This window comes from Ambystoma mexicanum, chromosome 12 (genome assembly GCF_040938575.1).
Source record: "Ambystoma mexicanum isolate Mex_15411 chromosome 12, UKY_AmexF1_1, whole genome shotgun sequence".
NCBI lineage: Eukaryota > Metazoa > Chordata > Amphibia > Caudata > Ambystomatidae > Ambystoma > Ambystoma mexicanum.
In genome coordinates, this window is record NC_090936.1 from 18,127,593 (window position 1) to 18,154,577 (window position 26,985).

The 26,985-nt window shown below is 43.5% G+C and overlaps 1 protein-coding gene across 2 annotated transcripts in view; it reads left to right on the forward strand.

Moving 5' to 3' along the window:
• GRM3 (glutamate metabotropic receptor 3) overlaps positions 1-26,985 on the forward strand; it is a 653,673-nt gene that overhangs the window by 378,770 nt on the left and 247,918 nt on the right. For both annotated transcript variants that reach the window (XM_069627823.1, XM_069627824.1), the window contains one exon: positions 18,846-19,701. In XM_069627823.1, the coding sequence (XP_069483924.1) occupies positions 18,846-19,701 (856 nt within the window). The remainder of the gene's footprint in view (positions 1-18,845; positions 19,702-26,985) is intronic.

A 26,985-nucleotide genomic window follows, 5' to 3' on the forward strand; every position in this document is an offset into this window, starting at 1 on the left:
TCCATTACTTCTGCTCAACGTTCAACATTAATTGTCTCAACTTCATTGCCGCTGGAACACTCGAGGCAATGCGCACTTACATGTTTCCATGTCCTCCTTATCCCACACCCATCACATTATAGCCCTCCAAGAAACTTGGCTTCTGACCCCTCCTGCATGGTATGGTTTTGATCTGACCTTGCTTCCGGCCATACCCAGCAAAGGCAGACCTTCTTCCGGTCTTCTTGTTGCAACTAACACGAAAATGGGCCTCACTGTTACTCGATGGGCTTCAGTGCAAGCTCATATCCAATTGGTGAAAATCATCCATCATTCCTTCACCATTGCCCTGGTTAACCTCTATCGTAATCCACTTGGACAAACTGACGATTCCTTCTATGATGGTTTAGCCCTTATCCTTGATATGGTACTCATAACTCCTCAAATATCATACACAATTGTTGTAGGAAACATTAATCTTGATTGCTGGAACCAAGCTCGCTTAAATCAAGCTACAAAAAGGTGGTCCTCCTTTATGACACAGCGCAACTTCCACATGGTCAATGGCGCAGTCCCGGGAGATCTTCCTCCTCAACACACCTGGCATCGGGGCATTAGTTCGAGCACAATTGATTATATATATGTGGATGCTAAATTATTCCAACGAGTTGAATATCTGACCATTATTGATCAAATTCAGAGCGATCACAGATTGCCTTCAATGTGCATTCAGTGCTCTTGCTCTGAAGCAAAGACAAGTTACTTTGCTCCTGAACTAATTACTAATTCAGCAAGAACACGAGTGCGTTGGAATCTAAATACTGTTTCATCTTTTAAGGACATAGTTGAACATAATGCTCAACAGAAACATCCAACTGAGTATTCTGACCTACTACGTCCTTTTGTCAACACTCTCCACACTTCGAGGTGGTTGAGTGGCAGACACACACAATCCTTTGACCTCGAAATTAAATCGGCAAAAGCCGATTATCGGAGAACGCGAAAAGTTTTACTGCGGCTAAATTCCGCAACATGCAGACTTGATCTATGCACCGCCAAATGTCGATATAAGAATTGGCTCAGAAGCAAAAAAGCACTCTTGTATCAACATGACAGTGAAGCGATGTCTAGGGCCATGAGCAACAAAAATTCTAGATCTATGTGGCAATTACTGCATGCACAGGCTTCACTATCACAGGGAGCGTCGCAGATTAATGGAGTATCAGATTCAGTATGGGTGAATCATTTCTTGACCCTATATGCTGAACAGCATTTGCCAAACATAACCATGTTCCAAATAAATTCCAACCATGGAAAATCGACTTCACCATCTCCTCAATTCAAGAGCAAATCATAAAAGCTAGCTCATCGAGGGCCGCAGGCCCAGACGGCCTGTCAAACATGATTTTTAAGGAGTCTCCTTTTGAGTGGGTCTAAATTCTCTATATCATCTTCTGCAACATCGTAAGGACTAAATTAATTCCTTCCTCATGGAAGACATCGTTAATTATTCCTATCTTTAAGAAGGGCGATCGCAGTTTACCATCCAACTATCGCCCCATAGCTGTTCTTGATGCTCCAGGCAAACATTTCTGCAAATTCATTCTACGTGACTAACATATGGACCAGTCATTTTTGATTGCGTGATCCCAATCAGTCAGGCTTTGCTGCTCGTTTAGGCACGACCATCAACATATTTTGCTTAAATGCAATGAAAATAAAGCACAATGTCATGCCTCAGAGCAGCAAGTGTTTTTTGCCTTTGTAGATCTTCATGTGGCGTTTGACTCCATTAGTAGACCTCTTTTATTTGCCAAATTATTACGCGATCGATGTCCATCTACTATATTTGACACAATATGTGCACTACATACTGACACTTCCATACAAATTCGCCTTTCTTTAGATGGTCGCTTATCATCAAGCATACCCACGGCTCGTGGACTTAAACAAGGCTGTATCTTAGCCTCAGCTGTTTTCAACTACCTCTTCGATAATATCATTACAGATTCCCCTAAACTTAATAGTCATCTAATCAAAGCATTGATGTATGCTGACAATTTGGTCCTTATTTCCAAAACGCACTCAGATTTGCAGAATCTGTTGAATGCCTTCCATAAATATATTCATTATAATGAATTAAAAATAAATACGGCCAAAACCCAAATTGTCACCTATTGTCACGAGTGGGGCTCACCTGTGATTAGGTGTCTGATTCGCAGGAAGATATTTCAGCCTCAGCAGATGGCGTAGTCCGGTCCGGAGTCTTTTTTTTAGAGAAGAGATACGGTCTGTTCCGGGAACTCGCCACAGTGGTTGCGTAAGAAGGCAGACAGCAACCAAGGTGGAGGATTCCCTGCACAGCCTGTTAGGGGAAAAAGCCAGTGGCAGAAAAAAACCCTGAATTGTTCGAATGTGCCCTGTATTATTATAAGAGAATTCGGCCAAGGGGAGAAGTGACACCCAGTCGTCTTGTTGATCGTTGACGAAGCAACAGAGGTACTGCTCCATGGTGGCATTGAGTCGCTCTGTTTGTCCATTTGACTGGGGATGGTATCCAGAAGTGAGAGCTCTTTCAATCCCTAGAAGGTCACATAATGTCTTCCAGAATGTTGAAGTAAATTGTGAGCCTCGATCTGATAGAATGGTAGTCGGAATACCATGGAGTCTAATTACGTCTCTGAGAAATACCTGTGCCATCTCCGGTGCCGAAGGTACTCCTTTCAGAGGGCTGAAATGACCCATCTTGCTGAAGCTGTCAACAGTAACCATAATTGCAGTGTATCCTTGTGATAACGGAAGATCGGTTACAAAATCTGTGGAGACATGTGACCACGGAGTAGTTGGTAGTCTGGGTTGTAGTAGTAGCCCCGCCGGTTTGGAAAGGAGTGCCTTACTTCTGGCACAGATAGGACAAGAATTAACAAATTGTTTGATGTTAGAGAGCATGGATGGCCACCAAAACATCCGTCGGATCAGGTCTGATGTGGCAGCGAAGCCCTTGTGCCCTGCGATCCGAGAATTGTGACCCCAATGAAGGACTCGTTCTTGTAGATTGACATCGGGTACAAAGAGTCTTCCTAGATGGAACCACATTCCTTCTTTCTGGGTTAGTTTGTTTCTTATCCATCTGGGAAGAGGCTTGAGAGCCTCTACTGAGGTTTCTTTGACTTTCTGAAGAAACCTGGAAATCGAATGGACAAATCGAACTTCTGGGAACATTCCTTCTCCTTTAAAAGGTGGACTGGTGAAAGAAGAAGGACTTCTAGATAAACAGTCTGCCAATATGTTCTTGCTACCCCGAAGGTAGGTAATGAAAAAATCATATTGAGCAAAGAAATAAGCCCATCGGGCTTGTCTGGAATTCCTGCACTCCATTTGTTGAAATACCTTGAGATTGCTATGGTCTGTACGGATTTCGAATGGGTGTCTTGACCCTTGAAGCAGATGTCTCCATTCCGAGCAGGCCTTTTTAATGGCCAGCAGCTCTTTCTCAATTACTGAGTAATTGTACTCACTGGGGTTTAGTGTGCGCGAGAGGTAGGCAATAGGGTGTTCCACCCCGTTATACTCTTGTTTGAGTACTGCCCCCAAAGCCCCAGCTGAAGCGTCTGTTTCAACGATGAAGGGTATTCTTTGATCAGGTTGTTTCAGAATGGGTGCGGAACAAAAGGCTTTCTTCAATCCTTGAAACGCTTGTTCAGCCGTGTGATTCCAACTGAAGGGAACGTCTTTTTTCAGAAGAGCAGTGATGGGGAGTACTTGTTCAGAGAAGTTGAGAATGAACCTTCTATAAAAGTTGGAGAGACCCAAGAAGGCTTGTACTTCTTTTACAGTGGAAGGAGAGGGCCATTCGAGAATAGCCGTGACCTTCTTCTGATCCATTTCAATGCCTTGTTCGGATAGGATAAATCCTAGATAGGGTACAGAAGACACAGCAATAAGACATTTTTCAGGTTATGCAAAGAGTTGATGGCGCCTCAAACGCTTCATAACCTCGGTAAGATGTTCCTGATGTTGATGAGGGTGACGAGAAAACACCAAAATGTCGTCCAAGTAAACAATTACCGAAACAAACAATAAGTCACCAAATAGATGGTCCATAAACCTCTTGAAGGCTGCCGGGGCATTGACTAGACCAAACGGCATAACTCTGTATTCAAACAGTCCAAAAGGGGTACGGAAAGCCGTCTTCCACTCGTCCCCTTTCTTTACCCTTAAGAGGTGATAGGCGCCTCTTAAGTCTAGTTTACTAAACAGGCGTGCCCCTTCGACTGCTTCTAGTACGTCCTTGATCAAAGGCATTGGGTAGCGATCTCTCACAGTGATCTTATTTAGTCCTCTATAATCGATGCAAGGACGCAGTTCGCTGGTATCCTTCTTGGGGATAAAAAACAAAGAAGCCCCTGCTGGGGATTTAGAAGGCCGGATCAATCCGTTTTGTAGGTTCTGATCCAAATAGGTTCTTAGAGCTTGCTTTTCGGGTATGGTCAGGGAGAACATGCGCCCAAAGGGGACCGAAGTCTCCGGAATCAGGTCGATGACACAGTCTTCAGGACGGTGTGGGGGTAGATCCTTAGGTAATCTGTCTTCAAATACGTCAGCATACTCCTGAAATATTGAATGGATATGATGGACCTGAAGAGATTCAGAAGCCACTGAAGGGCACGAGACAGCAACTCTTTCTGTTTGATTATGGAGACAACAATGTTGGACACAAAACTCAGAATCAAACCTTATGGTGTTGAGAGACCAGTTTATCGTTGGGTTGTGTCGGCGTAGCCAAGGAATCCCTAGAATTACCGGAAAATGTGCTGCTCTTATAACATCGAATTCGAGGGTTTCCTTGGGATGTGAAATACATACTTGGATGTTGGTCGCTGCTTGCACAATGGGTCCAGAACTCAAGGGGCGTCCGTCCACTCCTTCCACCTTTTGTTTCTCCTCCTTATTCACTAAGCCGATGCCTTCTTGTGTGGCCCAGTTTACGTCGAGGAAATTGCCAGCTGCTCCGCTGTCAATGAGGGCTAGGGCGTTCTTCTTAGGTTGATCTTTCCACTGCAGAGTGAGTTGTAAAACCATAAGATGTGGATCTTCTCCTGAAGTTTGAGCACAAGGTGAGCCTTTCACTACACCCCGGTAAGCGGCTCCTTCTAGAACCGGGGTCTGTCGTTTCCCCGACGCCGTGGGGGTACTTCCGGGCAGTCCCTAAGAAGATGGGCGTCTGATGCACAATACATGCAAAGGCCCCTTTCTTTTCTTCTGTTTCTTTCCACGGAGGAAAGGGGGCCCCTGGCAGTGCTGATTTGCATTGGTTCTTCCCCTCCCCGGTGGGATGTTTGAGGTGCCGAGGATAGGGGTCCAGGAACTGGGGATATTGGGGATCTATCCTTCCTTTTCTCCGTCTTACGTTCCATAATACGATAGTCTATTTGAAGAACCAGAGAAAATAATTCGGCTAGCGTAGCAGGTCTAGGAGCCCTTGCCAACTCATCTTTTAGATCTTCATGCAGACCTCTTCTGAACGCAGTATATTGTACAGCCTCAGGCCAACCCACCTCGGCTGCCAGTCTCTTAAATGCCGAGATGTAGGACATTAGGTCTGTAGATCCTTGCTTGATGTCAAACATAGCTTCACCCGCCGAGAAGCCGATCTCCTGACGTTCAAAAGACTGTCGTAACAGGTTAGTGAAGGCGTTATAATCTTGTAGGACCGGATTGTTGGACGTGACCAATGGAGTAGCCCAAGCTAGGGCATTCCCAATCATGTTCGATATGAGAAATCCCACTCGAGTGCGGTCTGAGGCATATGTGTTTGGCCGGAATGTAAAATAGACTATGCAGGCATCCAAAAACTCCTTAACTTTCTTGGGTGCTCCATCAAATTTGCCAACCGCAAGAGAGAAAGGTGGTAGGTCGGACAGATGGGCGTCTCTGGTGGTTACCAGCTGTTGGAGCACAGCCTTTTCCGCCTTCACTCCCTGCATCTCCAGGGAGAGGCTCTGTACCGCATTTAACAACTCCTGGACTTGCTCTGCTGTGGCCATGACTGGGCGTTGCAAACTGTCACGAGTGGGGCTCACCTGTGATTCGGTGTCTGATTCGCAGGAAGATATTTCAGCCTCAGCAGATGGCGTAGTCCGGTCCGGAGTCTTTTTTTTAGAGAAGAGATACGGTCTGTTCCGGGAACTCGCCACAGTGGTTGCGTAAGAAGGCAGACAGCAACCAAGGCGAAGGATTCCCTGCACAGCCTGTTAGGGGAAAAAGCCAGTGGCAGAAAAAACCCCTGAATTGTTCGAATGTGCCCAGGGCTGAATGGAAGTCCAACGATCTTTCAGTTCCGGGAAGAAAACAATCACTGAGGTGCGCTCTTGTAAGCGCTGCGAGGAAATAAGGCCAAGAGGTTCTGCAGCTGGGAATCCGGTAAGTGCCAGGTGACAAATTCAGCGTAGTATCCGACAGAAGAAGGTGGGGAAACCAAGTTCATTCATCCATCTAATACAGGATCGGCAGCAGGTAGGGAGTAATGAAAACTGGAGAGAGATAAAAGAAACTACCAACCCGAAACCGTGAAACTAGACGTGATACCGCAAAGACAAGAATAAATAGAAACCAAGGAGCGAACCCGATAATCCCGATGAAATTACCCAAATGTTAACGAGGAGAAAAAGAAAGTATGCACAGTGAAAAAGCCAGAAGCTGGAAGGAGCTGTGAAAAATGGTAGGGTGAAAGTAACGATGCCCCGGAGGAAAAGCAATACGGAAATGCCGAGAGAAGGAGGCGGAGTTACCTGGAAGTGAAAAGCCGAGTGGAGGCAGCGAAACGGAGGAAATACACATAAAGAGAAAAAAGATACCGAGAGTGGTAACGCCAAAGGTGGAACAATAAGGCTAGGAAACCACGACGCTATGAAAGAGAAAAGTCAGACGGGAGGAAAACACAGAGGGCACGGGAACCAAAGGCAACCGTGTAGCGAAGAACAGGAAACAGTTGCAACGCAAGGAGGGGGCGTGGCTAACCCCAATATGAGGCGCACAGAACGTAACAGCTAGAACGTTGCACAGGGCGCCGTGAAGGGTAAATTAATGGCGCTTCCATCTTGTCCAACACTTCCATCGTCCTGCCCTCATGACACCTATACACCAAGAAGGCACAAACCGGTGACTCACCTATGGCACATTAATCAGATTCCTCTATCTGTGGTCTCTCAATACATGTATCTTGGAATGATCTTCGAAAGCAGGTCACGCTTCTATGGTCAAATAATGCATCGGAGTAACAAGTTGAATACAGCTATTTCGCAGACCTCAATTATTTTGGCCAAGCATGGTAAATTTTCAGTTAATCCTGCTCTACAATTTTGGAACATGAAGTTGTACCTACATTACTCTATGGTTTAGAGACCACGCATGAGGATCTTGCATCCTTACTTGAGTCATGGGAAGCCGAATTCTGGAAAAAGACCCTACATCTTCCGCTATGTACCCCATGTTCGTGGATCAAGTACGAGTTGGGTCTAGTCTCATTACAAGCACTTCACAACTGGAGAGTATGCACTCGCTTCAGAAAATGCTTACTCTCAACTTCTCATTCTTCAATTCTGAAATTGCTATCCAATTATATATTCTCAACCTCACATCCCTTTACACATACCTGGCTAAACAAAGCTTACCTCATTTTAGTCAATGCAGAGGTCACCATTGAAACTCTAATAGCAAATCCAGATAGAGATAAATTCCTAATATATCAGACTGATTGGATTTTGACTAGAGACTTCTGTCTGCATTACAAAGACGGAAATGCCTTAAGGTTTCCACATAAAAAAATTCGAAACACAGCCTCTTATTTGCTTCTCTCTCCAACTCCGAAATATAGATATAGCATCCTCCCGTTGAGGTTTAACTTGTGGCTTACAAGAGATATATTAGCCAGACGCTATTTATTGCCATCTATGAACAATGTTTGTCATTTCTGTATGTTACCCGATGCTTGTGAAACACTAATCCATTTGATTACTGAATGTGTGCCCCTGCATGTCCAACGCCAAATCCATTTTTCTAAATATTGTAAATATTTGGGTAATTTAGATTCTCGAGACAGTTGGGGAGCCATTCTGAGCTCATTATGTACACCATTACAAATTGCAAATGTTAACTTCCTCAATTGCCTATTGCTAGAACCCTCATCTGGTTAGCTTCATAGACAAACTCTTTTTTTTTTCTTATTGTCATATGATTTATTTATGTTGTTTTTATATCACTTTGGTCTTAATTGCTCTTAATTGTTATTAATGAGGGTATTCATGGATTGTTCTATATTGGAAAGGTTGATTAAGTTCAGCCAAACAAATAAAAAAATATATATTAAGACATCCAAACCATTTAAATATCATAGCCCTTTCTTTTCTCTGACCTATGGTGTTCCTATTTCACACTATCACATTTGCCTCTACAGTTTGGTCTTTTGGAGTTCACTTCTATTTATAGGCCATGAAATGGCAGAATTCATCCTCCATTTCATGTCGTTTTGATCCCGTCCTCTACCAATGTTCAGTCTGTCCCCTGCTACTGACGCTTGATTGGAAGACCTTTGTCAAAAGCCACCTATAAACATGTCTCCACATCATCTTCTTTTTGACCTTGTTTTCTTTTCCTCCTTCTCCTATTAATCCTACATCAGCTGCCAAATGTATTAGCCTATCCTATTGATTTGTGTATATAACAGCCATATTTGTCAAACAAAGATCTGCGGTCTTTCTTAGGTTCCCAAAATGCACTTTGATTTTATGCAAATCTACCTGGAACCCTCACTGGTGCTATTTATCCCCATCCCCTTTCTCATAGGTATATATTAAAACTGTACACAATACGAGTGTACCAGACTATTCACTGTGAAAGGATAACCTTCAATCATAAAATAATGTATATGGTTACTCTAGGTCTTGATCATGGGCTTTGCTCAGTAAAAAAGTGTTGCATTATTAAGACTAAAGCATATGCTCAAAATTATTAAATTTGAACATTGAAAAATGTTAAGAGCCAGTTTACACTGTTTCCTTTTTTGCTTCTTTTTCTGACAATGCTCACCATTTTGCTTCTCAAGTTTTCCTCCTTCTTGGGAATTCTCTGCTCAACTTAAAACCAATGATCTGTTTCATCTCCATGTCCCAAGTCAATGTTTAGTGTTAAGGTAGCCCGATCCAATCTGTGATGACGTAGGTACCTATATCGGCGAATAAAAGCTACGATTAAGACGACTCTATTTCATTTCAGCACATATCATCCATTTTGCTCAAAGTTGTATTAGCTACAGGGGTCTCTCATTTCTCCGATCTTTCGACTAGAGCTCCCAACAGCGGCAGTCAATGGTGAGGTGTCATGGGATTTGTAGTCCAAAACACCTAAAGAGCCACAGGTTGCAGGCCCGAGCAAGACCACTTATAATAGTGGCACACCTGCATCGATTGAACGGCCCACGAAATATCTTACAATAAAAGAAGGATTGGTGTTGTGTCTCGTGTTTGTTGCACTGTCTAGGATATCCTAAGAGACGCGTTCCTTGTGCAGTCTGCAAGGTCACCTGGCCCTTGCTGTCCTGCTGCTTCTCTGGGGTTTTTTTGGTTCTCAGGGCAGCGAGTTGTGTCCTGTGATCCACGAGTGAAACGCTGCAATCGGCGCCTTTGTAGTTTCTGAAGATCAAACCAGGACGGTTCCCTTCAGATGTCTGTTCTTCTGTTGTGGATGCGTGGCGTCTGACGGGTGCCCACAGGAGTTCTGGGGAGGTGCCCAGCAACAAGGCGAGCATCATGCAGAAGAGCCGTACATTGTGGCGTGGGGCAAGCAGGGGCGATAGGATGCAAACAGAGAGGAAAGTACACAAATGGACAGGTACATGGATAGCTAAGCAGACATCAATGCTTTTAATGACATACAACGGGCAAAAGTTAAGACAACCAGATAGGTAGACAGTAGAAAAATGTGCAGGCTCTGTTAGGTGAGCAGGGAGTTCATAGACAGTGTGACAGGGATAATAATTCAGCCTTGCGAAAGGGGGGGAAAACCCCTTTCATCCAGGGGCGAGGGCCTACCAGGGTTAATGCCAGAGCCAGTCCTACCACTGAGGTGGACGGTAGCGACGGAGAGGGTCCCACGTCCTATCCTCCCACCTTTTGTGCCAATCTGTACCTGTGCAGAACTGCGGCTCTAACCTTGCCTCTAAGCACATATACTTGCCAGTGTTCCTTTTCCATCGCAGATGAAGGCACTGACGAAAAAGGAGAGGCAAACACGGGGAACCCAATTATAGCCAACTGGACAATCTGGGCTCCATCATCACAGACACCCGATCACCAGTGCGGAGAGGAAGGTAAGAGAGAGACGCTGACTGCAGCCATGCAGCAGCACAGAGCAGCCACACAGTGAGTAGGACCGGCAAACTATTGGCAAGCCACAAGATCTCTACAGATGTGATAAATAAGAGGTGATTATCCCAAAAACCTTGGGCCTGGGGCCCTTCTAATGTGGCCAGGGAAAGGCAGACACTGGCTGATCCTGACCCTCAGGATGGTGTTCTACGAGAGGATCACATGAAAGGGGAATCGGGTCAGGAGAACTGGGAGAACCCTTTTACTAACTTCCCTAGGGATCCTACAGTGTTAATGGCCTGTTGTAGAGTTGAAACCTTTGAAGAAAAAGGTAATCAGAATATTGGGGACTTCAAGTCCGCCAATGCCCCAAGTACTGGGACAAGTAAGAGGCACTAAACTGCAGCATGCAGTCTATTGGTTCTAATGACCCACACCTGAGTGGGACTTTTGAATTTTAAGGACCCGTCAGGTGCAGGCCATTAGAACAAGGAGGTGGAGTAGTTTCAGAGGTTGCCAGCCACAGTTGCAGTGGGTGAAATAAGGAAACAGACGCCAGGGCGAATGTCAATCCTGAAAGGGTTTCCAAGACTGATGGCCTGAAATCCAGAGGTTGCACAGTGGGAAGTGGTGTTGTAGCATGCTTTGCCCTGGAGAGAGAAGCTCTCCTTATTGCGTGTCGTGTCCCGGTGTGTGGTGAGCATGGCAATGCACTAGGAGTGAAAAAAACTCCTTTCTCAATTGGCACGGGATACAGGAAAACCGGAGCAGTCTGTCATGTAGGAGGCTGCAGAAGACGCAGCACGAATAATGGCAGCGGATTGAACCATACGCCTGTGCAGACACCGGTGAGTGTACCATTGTCTGGTTATCCCACTACGCTCTGTAATCGGCAGCTGGCTGCTAATAACAGTTTTGAATATCGAACTAATATAAAGAAGTCACATTGACGTAATAGAACTTTATAAAAAGACAAGAAAATAAAGGTTATAATCATTTCTATAAAAGCCAATATTATTGTCAAGAGAAAGAGGGGGCAATACTGAAGCAAGCTAACTATAACCACCATTGTCAAAGTAAAGAGGTAGCAATACTTTAAAAAGCATATGATTCGTATTGGCTAAATAACAAGAGAACATTATTATAGAAAGATTGTAACCATTATTGCTAGAGTGAGGAAGAGGCCACATGTGAACAAGACATTAAGAAGCATTGGCAAATCCAAAGAGGATTTCTTAATGTAACAAATAAACATTGTCAGCAGTTACTTTATGTGAAAGTGGGAAAACAAGAGTGGCAGGCGAGTAGCCCTCCTGGTAGAAAGTATCAAGGAAGAGAGGAGCATAACCTGCATGGCATGTAGCAAAACAACAGTGGAACAAACAACACCAATGTGTATCATGTCTTCTGAGAAGATGTTGTGAATTTTGATGTTGTTGAAAGTTAAAGACTTTTCCAAAAGGCTTGAAGTAAACCTCACTACAGGGTACTTGTATTAGTGTTAGGAGCTTCTGTCCTGGCAAGCGAGTATACCAGGAAAGGGACCTTTTAGTGGTAATTCTGGCAGGTTAGTGGACCAGGAAGAAATCACTAAAGTAATGCATTGTGGTTGAAGGTTGTGGAGAAGAAGTGGCAAGACCACTAAAATGTTCACACAATTGTGGTGGAATCATCCTGACAAAATATTTTTGTTGAGACACAAGAATTGTGAAAGTATTTTTGTTTTTTTAAGGAGAAGTTGTGTTAATCTTTGGTCTCTATATGTGGAGAGGTAAAGATTTGTCTTTGGTTGAACCTTTGTTAAGACTTTTGGAGTAAGAAGAACTTTATAATCAAAACTTTGCTACAACAAGGACCTTTCTTACTTGAACCTTTGATTGAAAATCCTGCTTTGAATTTGGGGGAAGGGGATCCGGCAAGGTTACAAGGACACGCAGTTATTAGATGTATGTTGAATATAACTGTTATTTCTGTTACATTTGAATGTCCATATACTACCTTTATGAGTTTGACGTATGTAGAAGTGTGAGGGACAGATTCCGTTTTTCCTTTAGTTTATTTTGATAAGCAGGACAATCCTCTTTAGGCTAGGGATAGTGAGACGTTTGTCAAACCCCTATGAGTTAATAGAATGGCTACCTGTGAAAAACCTTTATCAAGTTATCCGCCTCACATTTCTTACCCCTCGCAGAAGGTTCCCCAGAATACAAACTTCCATGCAATGTTTGCAGCACAACCACATCTCCCGAGTGGCAAGCCTGTGTGGAGGAAGTGGGCATGACCAAACCTAATTCGGAAGCTTTTTGCAACACATACATGCCACGTGAAAGGAAAAAAGGAGATTGGATAGGGACAACTGGCCAACCCTCACCAAGGGAGGGATTTATAAACAAAGGACAGGAAACTGGAAGTGTGGGTGGATCAGATGAGGTAAGTGAAGGAGGTGGACAGCAACCAAGGGACCAGCGGGAATAAGGAGGGGACAGCAATTTGTGGAGAAGAGTTTTGATTAGGTGAGGAATTGGTTTAAGAGTGAAAGTGGTTCTGCAAAGTGAGTGTGGATGTTTGTGAGACACATGTATAGAGAGGATAGTGTTTGGTGGGAATCAGAGAAGACTGGTACAAGATTCAGCTTAGGGCCCTTTAGGAACGTGCATGCAATGGATGGTTTTACACAAAATAACTCTGAGTCCAAATAACCTAACCAACTCAGGAAGATGGCAAAGTACTATTTTATTAACAATTATCTAAAACAGGGAGTTACAACGAACATCAACGGACGTACAGTCGATTTCTCTCAATGATCTTTTCATAAAAACATGGTCATATACCCAAAATATGTCAGAGGTGACGTCACACTACGAGGCAAATAATAAAAAACCTACTGAGTATCGGGATAGGCTTAAGGGGAACCTCTAAGTATACCATTTGTAGGAACTAGGATTATAATTGGCTGCCCACTGTCAGGTGGTCAACATATCCCTACTTCTAAAACATGTCATGTTTAAGAACATTACGCACACAGTTTCTTATTGGTTTCTCAAACTATCAGGTCCTTCCTTATATGGACCACTACAATTGGTTGGCACGCTTGTGCCATGTCTGGAACATTCGGTTCACTGAGCAGGACATAAGCCCAGACCAAGGTGCAAGTAGATGGGTCCTGACTCTACCTCCCCAACCAATTTTGCCAGCATCTCTCATCACCCAAGCCTTCTACCATGAAGATTGTCTTTGAACTTGGCCTTGCAAGGTATCCTTGTCTCTGAGAATACATGGGAGTGAGGGCACTCGCAATCATGTTCTAGGACTCCATGTTTGAACTCTATCTTCATCCTTGGATCACATGACAGGAGACCATGATTTGGTCCATTTTGCAGGCTTTAAATGTCTTAAATGAATTACACTTGGCACTCTCTGGTGTTCTTTCTTTGCACCTTAACAAGAGAAGATTCATCCTTGCACATTCGCTCCTTTCCAGAATTGATAACCAACCTTGACTACTTTAGTCTTGACTTCAAGTCAACTAGCCTTGCCAGGCAGCTCCACGATTCAGCTTATTCTTGTTGCAACATAGTTTTCCCTTTCCTCTCCATGGGCCTTGCTTACCAAAATTCATGACACCAATGTCCAGCTTCTATACAATGGTGGCTTCACTTGCATTCTATTCTCTACATATAGCGGGCTTCTATGATGACTTAGTCTACTTGCGTTTCAGCATCTGTACAATTATTGAACAGTTGATTCTCTGCAGCACTTTGTGCATGTGTAATCTTTTTCATGTTTAAAAGTTCTCTTGATTCTTTACTCCATCATTAGTTTCTGTAATATCCATACATCCTCTTCAAACAATATCCAGAGACGTCATTCATATTCTCTTATAATGTCACAGGCTTCTTCCTTTGCTCTTTTTTCATATTTCTTCAGGGAGTTCCTGCCTCAAATTGTCATCCCTTCGGGGATACAATCGATAGGGTTGTCTCAATGGGTATCTTCTTTCGAACATACGTTGGGGTACTGACACAGCTGCTGGTGTCAAACACGGCACGATCTCAGGCTTCCAGCATATGGGAGGTAAGGGGGTGGGGCTTCCTGCAGAGGAATGCAGCTGCTCTTCTGCAAGATTTAAAGAGGGTGACTGAGCAATATAGTGGGGGGGGGGTCATGTTGGAAGAGGAAGGGTAGTCATGTGGGAAGAGGGGAAGTAGTAGATTGGGGGAGGAGGAGTAGAGTGGGAGGATAAGGAGCAGTAGTGTGGGAGGGTAGAACTACAATGGGTGTAGTAGAGTGAGGAGGAGTGGTGTGGGCAGGTGCAGGAGTGTGGGAGGAGGAGTAATTGTAGAGTAGGAGGAGTGGTAGTCAGAGTGGGAAGAATGTATTTATTTATTTATTTATTGGTTATTCATAATGCACCTATACACAAAGTGTTTCAAGGAATGGGAGGAGAGTTAACATCAAAGGGTGGAGGTAGGTGATAGGAGGAGTGAAACATCAGAGTGACAGAAGAGTGATGGGGAGAAGCCAGGGAAGGAACATCCGGCTGGGTAGAGGGTAAAACAATGGTGGTTGTGAGTGAAACCAGGTAAATCTTACAGAGCAAAAAACAATCACGACCCTTGTGGTGAGAGTAGTGAATGTTAGGAAGTCCCTAAGGGAGTCAGTGAGCCTGCATTTAGGGAGAGCAGGATTAGAGTAAATCAAAACAGACAGTAGAAGTCAACAATCAAAAGCACTAACCAGGGTTATGAATGCCTGGGTTCGGTAGGAGGTTCGAGGGAAGGTGAGAAGGTCAGTCATAACCTCCCAAAAAATGCCAATAAAGACCCTTGAGACTCAGAGGAGTTTCTGTGCCATCTAGATAGACAGATAGATTGGTGTAGGTAGAGAGATCGAAACAGGGAAATAGATGCAGACTGAGGTCTTGATACTTACAGAGATAGAGATAGATAGATAGATAGATAGATAGATAGATAGATAGATAGATAGATAGATAGATAGATAGATAGATAGATAGATAGATAGATGTAAACCGAGAGCTCAATTTTTAAGGAAACAGAAATCGGTCCTTCTCCAATCTATGATTAGTGCAGTCCTTGGGAAAGGCTCTCCAGGCTCTTACTGTCTGGCCCTCTTCTGCGTCTCTCTGCTTCCCCCTAGCTTCTCAGCCCCTTCCCAGGAATCTCACTGGCGTATAAAGCAGTCTTCTCCAAGCCCTGCCTCCTGACTTACTGAGACCTTGTATCAAATCACCCGGTACAGGTCTCCTTCACAGGTTTTATGTTGATATGTCTTCATCTTAAATTCTTCCCCTTCAGATGTGTGCTAGGTCCCACCAGGGCCTCCACTACCACCAGCAGGATGATACATTTACTTATCTCACTGTTCCCCGAGTCCTTCTTAGGCAAAGATTCTTTGTGTTGCCCTTCTGCCCCAGGCACATTTCTCCTTCCCTCGCCTTAGATAACAGAAGAGGGTACAGATGGATGCCATCCAGTTCAGACTATGAGAGGTTGCCTGGGCTTTAGTCCTGGCTCTGCACGCACTGCCAGGTCCCCTTATAAATAGTGTTGGTAGCTTGCAGGGTTGCAGCCTGTCGCAGCAGGTGCCCAGGCTTCACCAGTTTCTCTTCCGCCTGCTTTCTTTGCCATCTGCGTCCTACCCTTGTACCAGGGAGCAAGGGGGGAGGGGGAGGGGGGGCAGGTTTGCCTCTACTCTTGTGGGTCTTAGCCACTCTTTATAATCTGCTGAGGGAGTCTGTCCAGCCTCCTGGCTTCCCCAAAGGTTATTCCCCATGTTACTTTAAATTCCCGGCTGGGATTGATTATTCCCTATTTCTAGGCAATTCCCCATTCTTGCCTAGGAATTGGATATGTATGGAAATTGGTGGTTGACCATGGCTCACTTATAACTATTTCTATCAATTACTATCCTAGGAACAAACGTGATTGTAAAGTGATCTGTTGCTTCCCAAAGCTAGGTCTGCACTCCATAAATACCCTAATCTAAATTTATAAAAGTGGCAGCGTTTGCGGCCTGGCAAAGCATTCTTCCTTCTACAATTCCACACGGTTTCACCGTCTGCACCAGATTTTGCAAAGTTACCTGTTCGGACCCTCTAGTCATTCCTGGTGCATGACATTTGAACACCCCAACCTATTCCTTCCCCGGATTTCAGCAACAGTAAATATTTGGTTATGGGTTTGTGCCTTGGCGAAGAGTTGTTCTTTACGCAATTCCACACCGTTTCACCAATCTGCACCAAATTTTGCATAGTTACCTGTTTGGACAATACTGGCTACATGACATTTGAATACCCCACCCCTTTTCCTGGCTTTTAGCACCTTCACACATGAGACAGTTGCCTGAAATTGGTGAAACATCAATGTGGTCGTAGAAGGACCGGTCCTCAACCCTAGAATGCACAGTTTCGGGAACATTTGAACCGCAGCGAACTGCATCACACCAGTGTGAGACACCAGGGTGAGACAACAGATGGGGAGAAAGCGCAGTAGGTCCCAGTATGCAGAAGCACACCAAGTCTCACCTCCCCGCAACTTCTTCTCTGGGGTATGTCAGCCACACGCACCCATTCTCAGTGCAGTTTACTTTAGATCAAAGCACATCAACTGATGAGTGAATCGGAACAGCGACCTACAGCATCACTGATTATCAATACTTGATGAGAATGTTGTCACGTCTGTCCACTGAACCCGTTCGGAGAACGGGTACTTTTTGCTAGTAATAATTATTGTAATAATGAGAGTGATGATTGGCTCCATCTTGGATTACTTTGGAGTGCAGAACGCAATGCTGTTCGAGTCCGCTCTTTGACCTGCTCCCCTGGGCCGGGGTAAAACTGCCCCTGTCCCTGCTCCGGCCCCAAACTTACAATCTCCCATGTGATCCACAGATGCTGCGGTCTCGCGCTTCAGTCTTTCTTCATCACAGCTGTCTCGTGGTGAGTTTGGAAGCACATTGGATGAAGCAAATATGGAAAAATGTAGTACCCCCTGAAGAACAATCATGTGTGTGTAAATATCGATTTGTGTTTTTAATTTTGATTTAAAAATTCTTTATGATTAGAGTGAGTAAATGTTTATTTAAAATTTGAACCCCACCAATCAGTACAAAGTGAAAAAATGATTTATATAACTTACAGTAATTTTATGTCCTGTTGAGTAAAGGACAAAGGTTTATTCAGGCGCCGGAGTTCAGGGAAATGAGAGAAAATATTGATTGTGCTTTCTGTGCAGGTGCACGCGGTGTATCGCCCACATAATCCTCACCTAACAGCTTTTCACTTATTCCTTAATTAACGACATTCAAAACGTGTTTTGGAATTGAGTGAATAATATCCCCTGGAGCACATTCTCCCAGCCCCCCCAGTATGGTGCATTGTAATATTTTTACTTCCCAAAAAGATTATCTTGAAATTTCTTTACAATTTCTAATTATGTCTGAAATTTGCCAATCATAAAAACTAGATCTATTTTCACTGTGTAATTGTGCCCTGGAACTTTCTAGAAACAGAATGATGACGCTGAGGGGGGTGTACAGCATTTAGCATTTTGATGGAACCATCAGGCGTGAATTCAATGAATAAGGATGAGCTGCGGGCACTGAAGGCAAAGATGAAGGGGGGGGTGGGGTTGGCTAATGTTAATATCTAAAGTGTTTGCGAGGTGTGGGCCTAGATACAAGTGTAAAGGCCGTCCATGTTCCAAATAATCCCTTTCAGTAAATTCATTTTTCTGAGAGCTTTGTTCTAACAAAAGAAATCTGGTCTGTCCACGTGATCAGGTGGCTCTATGCTCATTCTTCCACAGTCATTTTTCGTGGCACTTTTTGGCGAAAAACTTTTTGCCGAAAAAAATCATTGAATGTTTTTGTTTTATTTGAGAGGGCTTCCCCAATACCCCCTCTCCTATTATTTATGCCTATACCCCACCCCACCCTACCACTTATATGCCCACTCCCTCCACCCTCCCAAATTTTTCTATGTTTTTTCAGCAAAAAGAATCGTCAAAAAGTGCAGAGAAAAAATGGGGCGGTGAACGTCCTACCGATCAGGTTAGGTTATCGGGCTTACTTATGAGGTACGCCCACTCCTCAACTGAGATTGAGAACACCTTACCCTACTTAGATATAAGTAGCTCTCCATATGTGTTCAAGCTGAGAATCTGGGTTGGAATGAAGCCACTTTTTTAATGCCGATGTAATCGGCCTTACAACATGAGTTTCCTTGGCGGTCCTCAACATCCACATCGCTAAGCCTACGCGTGTTCAGGATTTCCACGATGATTATTCATAAGTTAATTGTGTGTAGCATGGATCTGCATGTCAATGTAACTGATTACCTGCATAATAGAAAAGCACCCAAACAAATTCTGAGCGATAAGTGCAATGAATGTGCTGGTTTATCTGATGTCGTGATAGTAACTTTGAAAGTAGACCAGATAAAATCATGGTTAAACAACATAGCTGTCTATTTCTTTTGCACAGGTTGCCAATTTGCTTCGTCTGTTTCACATTCCTCAAATAAGCTATGCTTCTACTAGTGCCAAGCTAAGCGACAAGTCACGTTACGACTACTTTGCAAGGACCGTGCCCCCAGACTTTTATCAAGCCAAGGCAATGGCTGAGATCTTACGATTCTTCAACTGGACGTACGTTTCTACCGTTGCTTCAGAAGGCGATTACGGTGAGACGGGAATAGAGGCCTTTGAGCAAGAGGCCCGTCTCCGAAACATTTGCATCGCCACTTCCGAGAAAGTTGGCCGGTCCAACGTCAAAAAGTCTTACGACAATGTTATAAAAGAGTTGCTGCATAAACCAAGTGCCAAGGTGGTTGTACTCTTCATGCGGAGCGATGACACACGGGAACTCCTTGCTGCTGCCAACCGCTTCAACGTATCGTTCACCTGGGTTGCCAGCGATGGGTGGGGAGCCCAGGAGAGCATTATCAAGGGCAGCGAGCACATAGCCTACGGAGCCATAACTCTGGAACTTGCGTCACATCCTGTTAAGGAATTTGACAAGTACTTCAAAAGCCTCAACCCTTCCAATAACATTCGCAACCCATGGTTCTGGGATTTCTGGGAGCAGAAGTTTCAGTGCAGCCTACAGAACAAAATGCCACACATGAAAGCTTGCGACAAACGTCTGAGTATTAATGCGTCAAATTACGAACAAGAGTCCAAGATCATGTTTGTCATCAATGCTGTGTACGCCATGGCCCACGCGCTACACAAAATGCAGCAGACGCTGTGCCCCAACAACCACAAACTGTGTGAAGCCATGAAGAGTCTGGATGGCAAGAAATTGTACAAGGATTACTTACTGAAAATTAACTTCACAGGTAACACTTAAATCTTTAATATTTGTTGCTGCTTGCTGGCACTTTGCATTTGTTCTGTTGAAGGTATTGCAATATAGTTTTCATTGTGCAGGTTCCGCTTGGGTCAAGAGTAACCAAGCATTTGACGCCCCCTTTCACTGATGATTTGTAAAATGGGCTTATAAACTGCATCAATAGTCTATGTTGAGAATTGCCTTTCTTTGAATCAGTCTGGCAGAGTCAAATACACCAAAGGAAAGGTTCTCTCCAGAAGAACATGCATCAAATTTAGATGTGTCGTTTGCACCTTGGTAAACGGCACGCGAGTCACAAAAAGAAATACACATAGAGCTTACTCCCATGTCACTGAACCTCAGAAGAAAGTGAAGTGGTGAATCTCTGCAGAATCCCGGGCATGATCCAAGGAACGCCCCGGGATTTCGCACTGATTCACTTCCTGATTTTAATGCATTTATGTTTCAACCATACATCGCGCACCACTAAATTCTGGGGAACTTTGGACGTTTTGAATAAAGAACTCGGAATGCGCCTTGAAACACTTGTGTGAAGGCGCATTATAAAAACCACCTAATTAAAATTAAATAACTAAATAAATAAATAAATAAATGTGCTGGTCCAAGATCTCGGATTGTTTTACTTCTGGAGGTGCATCTCCACTAACTACAACCATGTATATATGGGAAGGAAAATTCCATGGTTAAGGAGGACATTGTCTGATTTTTGACTTCTAGCTTAGACTCAACATGGCCGAACATGTGTTTTATGTTTAGACATATATGGATCCACCAGTACTCTTTAGCGAACACACCAGCATGCCTAGCATAACATCTGATATATATAGATATCTCTTTTTCCTAGATTAATCATTTATCGCCATTCATTCATCTGGTTGGCTGAAGGATCTTCTCTGAAATAGACATAGAAAAGAGACTGTTCAAGTCATACTTGAGAGCCCTGGCAGCTGAGCCTTTAAGAACACCTCAGGCTGGCCTGAGAAACATGCCCCATATGGATTCTATGAGATCTTATGTTGTTTGTGCACTTATAGAGCACATAACCACCTCCAAAGAGAACGAACGGTAACCACCAATTCAGGACCTACGCATCAATATCTTGCCATTTACCAAACCTAATCCAAACACTTGTTTGTTAAGCTCTTTCCTGAATTTGAGAGGATCCCGCCCGCCATGTACAGACATCCAGATTTCCTCTCCATACCCTGGTGCTGGGGATATCCATCCATCATGTATTTTGAGATATTGCTCCAGGATTTCGCTACCAAACTTGAAATAATAGTGGACCGATCGCAGGTTAACCGTGCTAACATGAGCTTGCAGTAATCTTTCCAAACTCACTTGATTAGCAGTCCCATTACTTGGTTGGAGGGTCCCATGTAACAGACTATCCCCAACAAGAGTGCACCATGTTGGCCTTCTCCAAGCGGAGATCCCGGCTTCATTGCTTCCAGGAACTGTGTGTGCTGCAAAGACTTTGATGTAGATTTCGGGGAGTTAAATATTGTCCCCTAACGAGGTTAAGTGGATCATTCTTAACCTGCCTTGGAACAACTAAAGTGGCAGTAAGATAAAGAAGGGAAAGCAAAGTCACCAAGTAATAGCCTAGTCTGACACCTTTGTTGGATTTCAATTCAATTGATGACCTTGGATAAAAGTGCTGTGGAATCTGATTGGTTGGGACACAGGCTTGGATAGTGATTATACGGCTGTGTTCCACAGTGGTCTATAGCCTGCTTTTCCACACCTGTGGCCCTCTGTACGCTCACCGATGACTCAGATGTGTGAGGCGATATCGGCCAGTCCATCCCCCAATCCCATTGACTCAACACTTAAGGCTACAGTAGTTGTTAATAGCATCAAACCCGCTTCTCTAGACATTTCATTTTTAGCATAACATTTAGCACAATCTTTACTACAGATGCGTTGTGAGTGGATTGTGGAATTGCATGTTCCTGATCAGCGAGTGTGGTCCTCGCGTGCCGAGTTAACCTGGTCATGACTTCCCACATATGCTGAATTTCAAGGGTTTTCTTGCATTACATCTGTGTAACTTAACTGCAACTTATTTAAGGGTGTTTTCATTATATATATATATATATATATATTTATATATATATATATTTATTTATTTTATTTTTTTTCAAGGAAAAAAAACTTTAGTTGCAGGGACGTTAAGGTGAGAACTTAATGCAACAAAACCCCTGAAATTCAGCTAAAGCCACCTTAACTTTGCACGCCCTGTTGTGCAGCCTGTGACCACAATGATGACATCACAGATCACATCACTGATGGCATCACTAATTACCTGCCTAGTAGCCCATCACTGTTTTCAAATATACAGTGGGCAATAGTCAAAGCTGTAGCCAGTGGCCAGGGCTAAAGGCCATAGCTAGTGCTCATTAATATGTTAGAATATACCGTCCCCATAGCTCAAAACCATGGCCACTTGCTAGTATTATGTTGAAAACCAATTCTAGTAGCTGTTTAGCGTATATAATATACAATGGGCACGGCCAAAGGCTATCGCTTATTTCATTTTATTACAGTAAAGTATACAGTGGACATAGCCAAAAGATGTACACATTGTTCAAGTTCAAAGGCCATGGCTAGTGGCCCATTGATATGTTTGAATATATAGTGTGCACAGCCAGAGATAGTGGTCAAGGGCCTGTATTGTGCTAATGTCCATGGCTAGTGCCTGACCAGTGCCTATAATATACAGTACACAACGTTGAAAGCTGTACCACTGGTAAAGGCCAAAATCTATGGTTGGTAGACTGTTTTAAAATATTCAGTGCACATGGGTGAATGTTGTCACCATTGTCCATAACTGAAGGCCATGACTAGACCCCAGTCTAGTGTTAAAATATATTTGGCCATGCACACTGACCTTGGCTGAAGGCCATGCTTGAGGCCAGTTATTGTTGTAATGTAATTAGTGCTGTCACCAGTGATGTCATCAGTGATGTCATGTGTAATGTCATCAGTGTTCTCATGCAACATGTTTTTAGTGATGTCATCAGTGATGTGATCTGCGATGTCATCATTGTGATCATACGCTGCCCAACATGGAGTTTGAAGTTAAGGTGACTTTTGCTGAATTTCAGGGGTTTTGTTGCAGAACGTTCTCACCTTAACATCCCTGCAGCTAAAGTTTTTTCCTCGAATTAAAAGGGTTTTGTTATTGCATACGTAATTCACATTGAGAATACAGACAATTCAGCTAAAACAAACACTGGATTATGTCTAAAAAGTAAAATAAAAAGCAACTGGACAACCACACCCCCCACCCCCAAATAAACCTGTTGTTACAAAAAATGAGTTTGCGTATGTACTTGACTTTTTAAAGTATTTCCATGTATACTTACTCTTCATGAATAGTTATTAAAGTGTTACAGTAACTGTCAATATATTTAAAAATAAATATTTAACAGCCTCCTGCCCATACATGTGTAGATATATTTATATTTCTTTTTAAAAAAAGGTTTTTATAGCCGCGTCTACTAAGCATACATGAGCAGCTACGCACAGCAATGACTGGTGGAGGGAGTAACCCGCGTGTGCAAAATGAGCCAATAGACGTCTGCATCCGTCGACACTGCAGCCACTTCTAAATGCCCTTGTGCTAAATAAGATCACAAGACTGCACTGCAACAAACCTCGCCACCTCCCACTTGCATTGCTTTTCTTTTACTTAAATTAAATGAGTTAAAAAAAAATAAACATCCAGCCTTTAACCTTTGTCTGCCAGAGTTCGAGACCCTGCATTTAACCACTGGTGCACAATGGCTTGGTGCTTCACGGGGCATACATTTCATACTTAGCCTATAATTTAATATGTTCAATGATAACAGGCTAAGTATGGAACCTGTGGAAATCCAAATAATAACTTCATTGTAGCGTAATGGTTAAGTGCTGTGTCTTGAACTCCTTAATACCAGTGTTCTCTGATCGCAGCGTTCAGAATAAGGCTGGTGATGTGCCTGGGTAGGACTGCTGCTCCCTTTCAAAGTGAGAGAGAGAGAGAGAGAGAGAGAGAGAGAGAGAGAGAGAGAGAGAGAGAGAGAGAGAGAGAGAGAGAGAGAGAGAGAGAGAATACATGGTGTGAAGTTGTGTGTGAGGGATAGTTGCATGCAGTTTATAATGTTGCAGTAAATAAATGTGTTTATGTTTAATACATGTTCAATTCTGCAACAACGTTGTAATACATGTCCCATCCTGTTTTATGATGCTGCAGTGAATAAATCTTGTTCACCTTTAATCCATATTACAAAATGCAAAGTGCCTGCAGGTTCATGGCTATTGCGACCCCTCATGCCAAAACATACTTGCGCTGAGAGGTCCCTGCCCCAACTGGCTGCGTCTAATTGGGCACGGCCAAAAAGAACCTGTGGCAAAACGGTCACGCAATAACGCCATGCACCACCTAACTGGCCATGCTGAAATGTCCTGTCCCGTGGTCAAAGCCTGTTCTTTATGACAACTCTTGTGATACATTGCACGACCCCAACTAACTACATTTACGCCCACATTTAAGCAGCACAAAAATAGTGAAAAAATGATTAGCTGTCAGAATAACATAGGCCCCATAGCGATATCAAAAGCTGGCACCCATGAATATATGCACAGTACTGCTTAGCTTCAAAGTGGGGAAGAGGCCAGCTCCTTTAGGCCATGTTGCTCTAAGTGGTCTTGTAACTTTGCTTCATTATTAGGCACAAGGCCTGAGTGGGCTGGACATTTCCTCAGTTTAAAGATAAGCAGGATCAGTCCTGGTTATTGCATGGATGGGAGACCTGGCTCACCAGTGACTTTTCACCCTCAATGTCACTGTAGCTGTAAAAATATCCACTTTTTTATTATGTATAAAACATTGCAGGCTTTGAGAACTCCCAATGTTTTTAGTTAATGCTCTGTGCGATTAAATTATGTGCCGAGGATCACACACTTTGATTAAGCAGCGTGCCACAAGCTTCTTCTTATGGCCGTTCTCTTGGTGACTATTGTGAAACATTGCACAACCCCAACTACCTGCATTTAAACAGCACAGAAAATGATAAAAAAATGATCAGCTGCAAGAATAGCATATGCCCAGGTACTTCCGCCCCCAGAGTGAAAATCAAAAGCTGGCACCCATTAATATATGCAGAGTAAGTGGCCACATATGTTAAAGTGAAATACACAAATGTAGTTCAATTAACCTTCTCCTTAGAAGAAAGGGCGCAAGACAAAATAGCATTGGATGTTTAAAAAAAGTTATGACAACCAAAAAAAAGAATTTTTCAATAAATATGCTGCCAAATTATAAAAGGTGCTCACCTTTTAAAGCCAGGGATCTGAAGTGAAATATTACCTGGAAAGCAAAATCCAATATGAAACAAGTGCTTGTGGTTAATGGTGCCCTGAAAAGCAACCAAAATCAGGGGAAAATAACTGCACCAGTGTCCAGGATTGCAAACTCTCTTGCCACATTGTGGGCAAATACTCATGACTTACTTGCCCTCTGATCATATCCCCTCCTCACCCCCATGTCTGGCTTTCAACAATACTCTGCTTTGTGAAGCTAACTTGAAAAGTACACATACAATAGTGTCACTCGAATATCAAAATCCTTATAGAACTATGTTAGGCAAAAAGTGTCCTTTCCCCCTTCTTGACCGTGAGAATAATGGCTAAGTGCTGCGTCTCTAACTCCTTAAGGCTAGTGTTCTACGATAGCAGTGTTCAGCATAAAAGTGTTTTTTCTTCATTTTTTCTGTTTTATAAAAATGCAGATGCCATGTGTTATGAGATATTTAAAACCAAGAAAACACATGGCATTCAGGACTGTGGACTGTTTGCCATCCATGCAATAACTGGGACCAACCCTGCTTCGTTTCAAAGCGAGGAAGGATCCAGCCCCCTTAGGCCATGTTTCTCTAAGTGTTCTTCTAAGGGGGGGCCCATGTATTAGGCAACATGCCTTAGGCGGCTGACCCTTTGACCCCTTCCTCACTCTGAAGCTAAGCAGGGTTCGTCCCATGGGAAACCCACTGTTGTTGTAAAAATACCTATTTTTTTATGTTTTATTATTGACTGGGAGACTACAAATACCAGAATGCAATTCAGCAAAAGGCAAAAAATGGTCTCTAAGTGCAAAACCTTCAAGAGCTGACAGTAGCACCGTTTTAAAAAAGTAAAGAATTGAGAGGCCCATTCGGTCACACATCCATGCAGTAACGGGGACTGACCGTGCTTAGCTTCAAAGCCGGTCTGACCCTACTTAGCTTCAAAGCAAGAAAAGTGCCAGTCCATTGCTCTAAGTGGTCTTGTAAATTTGGCTCACTTATTGGGCAAAATGGCCTGAGGAGGCTGGCCCTGTCCTCACTTTGAAGCTAAGCAGAGTCTGTCCAGGTTCATGGGCAGTGGTTATTCATCACCGAGGTCCCTATAGTTATAAAAATATCTTTCAAAAAATAGTTTTAAACAAATGTACCCGGGCTACCGAACTACACATACCCGCGGTTATCTGTAGTCCTTAGTAACCTTGGATATAGCAGCGAATATCGGCAAAATAGCCGGAAAGAAAGATGCTTCCCTGCACCCCAGGCCATCACCAAGTGCCCCCTCATCTGTGCCAGCCCACCCCGCCCCCCCACTCCCAAATGCCTCCTCACCTCCCCTGCCCTCTCCCGTTCATCCCACAGTACACGCTGCTTCTGTGACGCAGTTTGCTTTCAGATGTCGGCTATTCACGGATATAGCCGAGGCTGCAGAAAGATTTGTGTTGCAAACTCGGTCACTAAACCCCCTCCAAATTCCAAATTTCACTCAGTGCTTTCTAGCCATCTACCCAGATGGCATTTGTATGTTTTTGACCTGCAAATAGCATTTTACTGTGTTTCATTTTCCTATAGCCTCGAATATCTCTCGCATGGAGATAAAAACAAGATGGCGGTCGTTTCATTTCTGAAAGCCATGATCCTGCTATGCACCATGGGAGATATAACTATCATTTTTGGGGAAGGGGGCACCCACTTCTCCATCAAATTTTTAAATAACCACAGCACGGAATAACCCCAAACCATGCATGGCGTGCGAGTTAACGCTTCGTGTCCAAGTTGTTTTCGGACCTGGTCCAAATCCTTCCAGCGGTTTGGGATATGTGCTTTGGCAAAAATTGACCTTTTTTATTGATGGGAAAATGAATGGGAAGTAGGCCACACTTTTTGATAAAACATTTTTTTAAGCTTATTAACTTTTACAATTATTTTATGAATCTTTACGA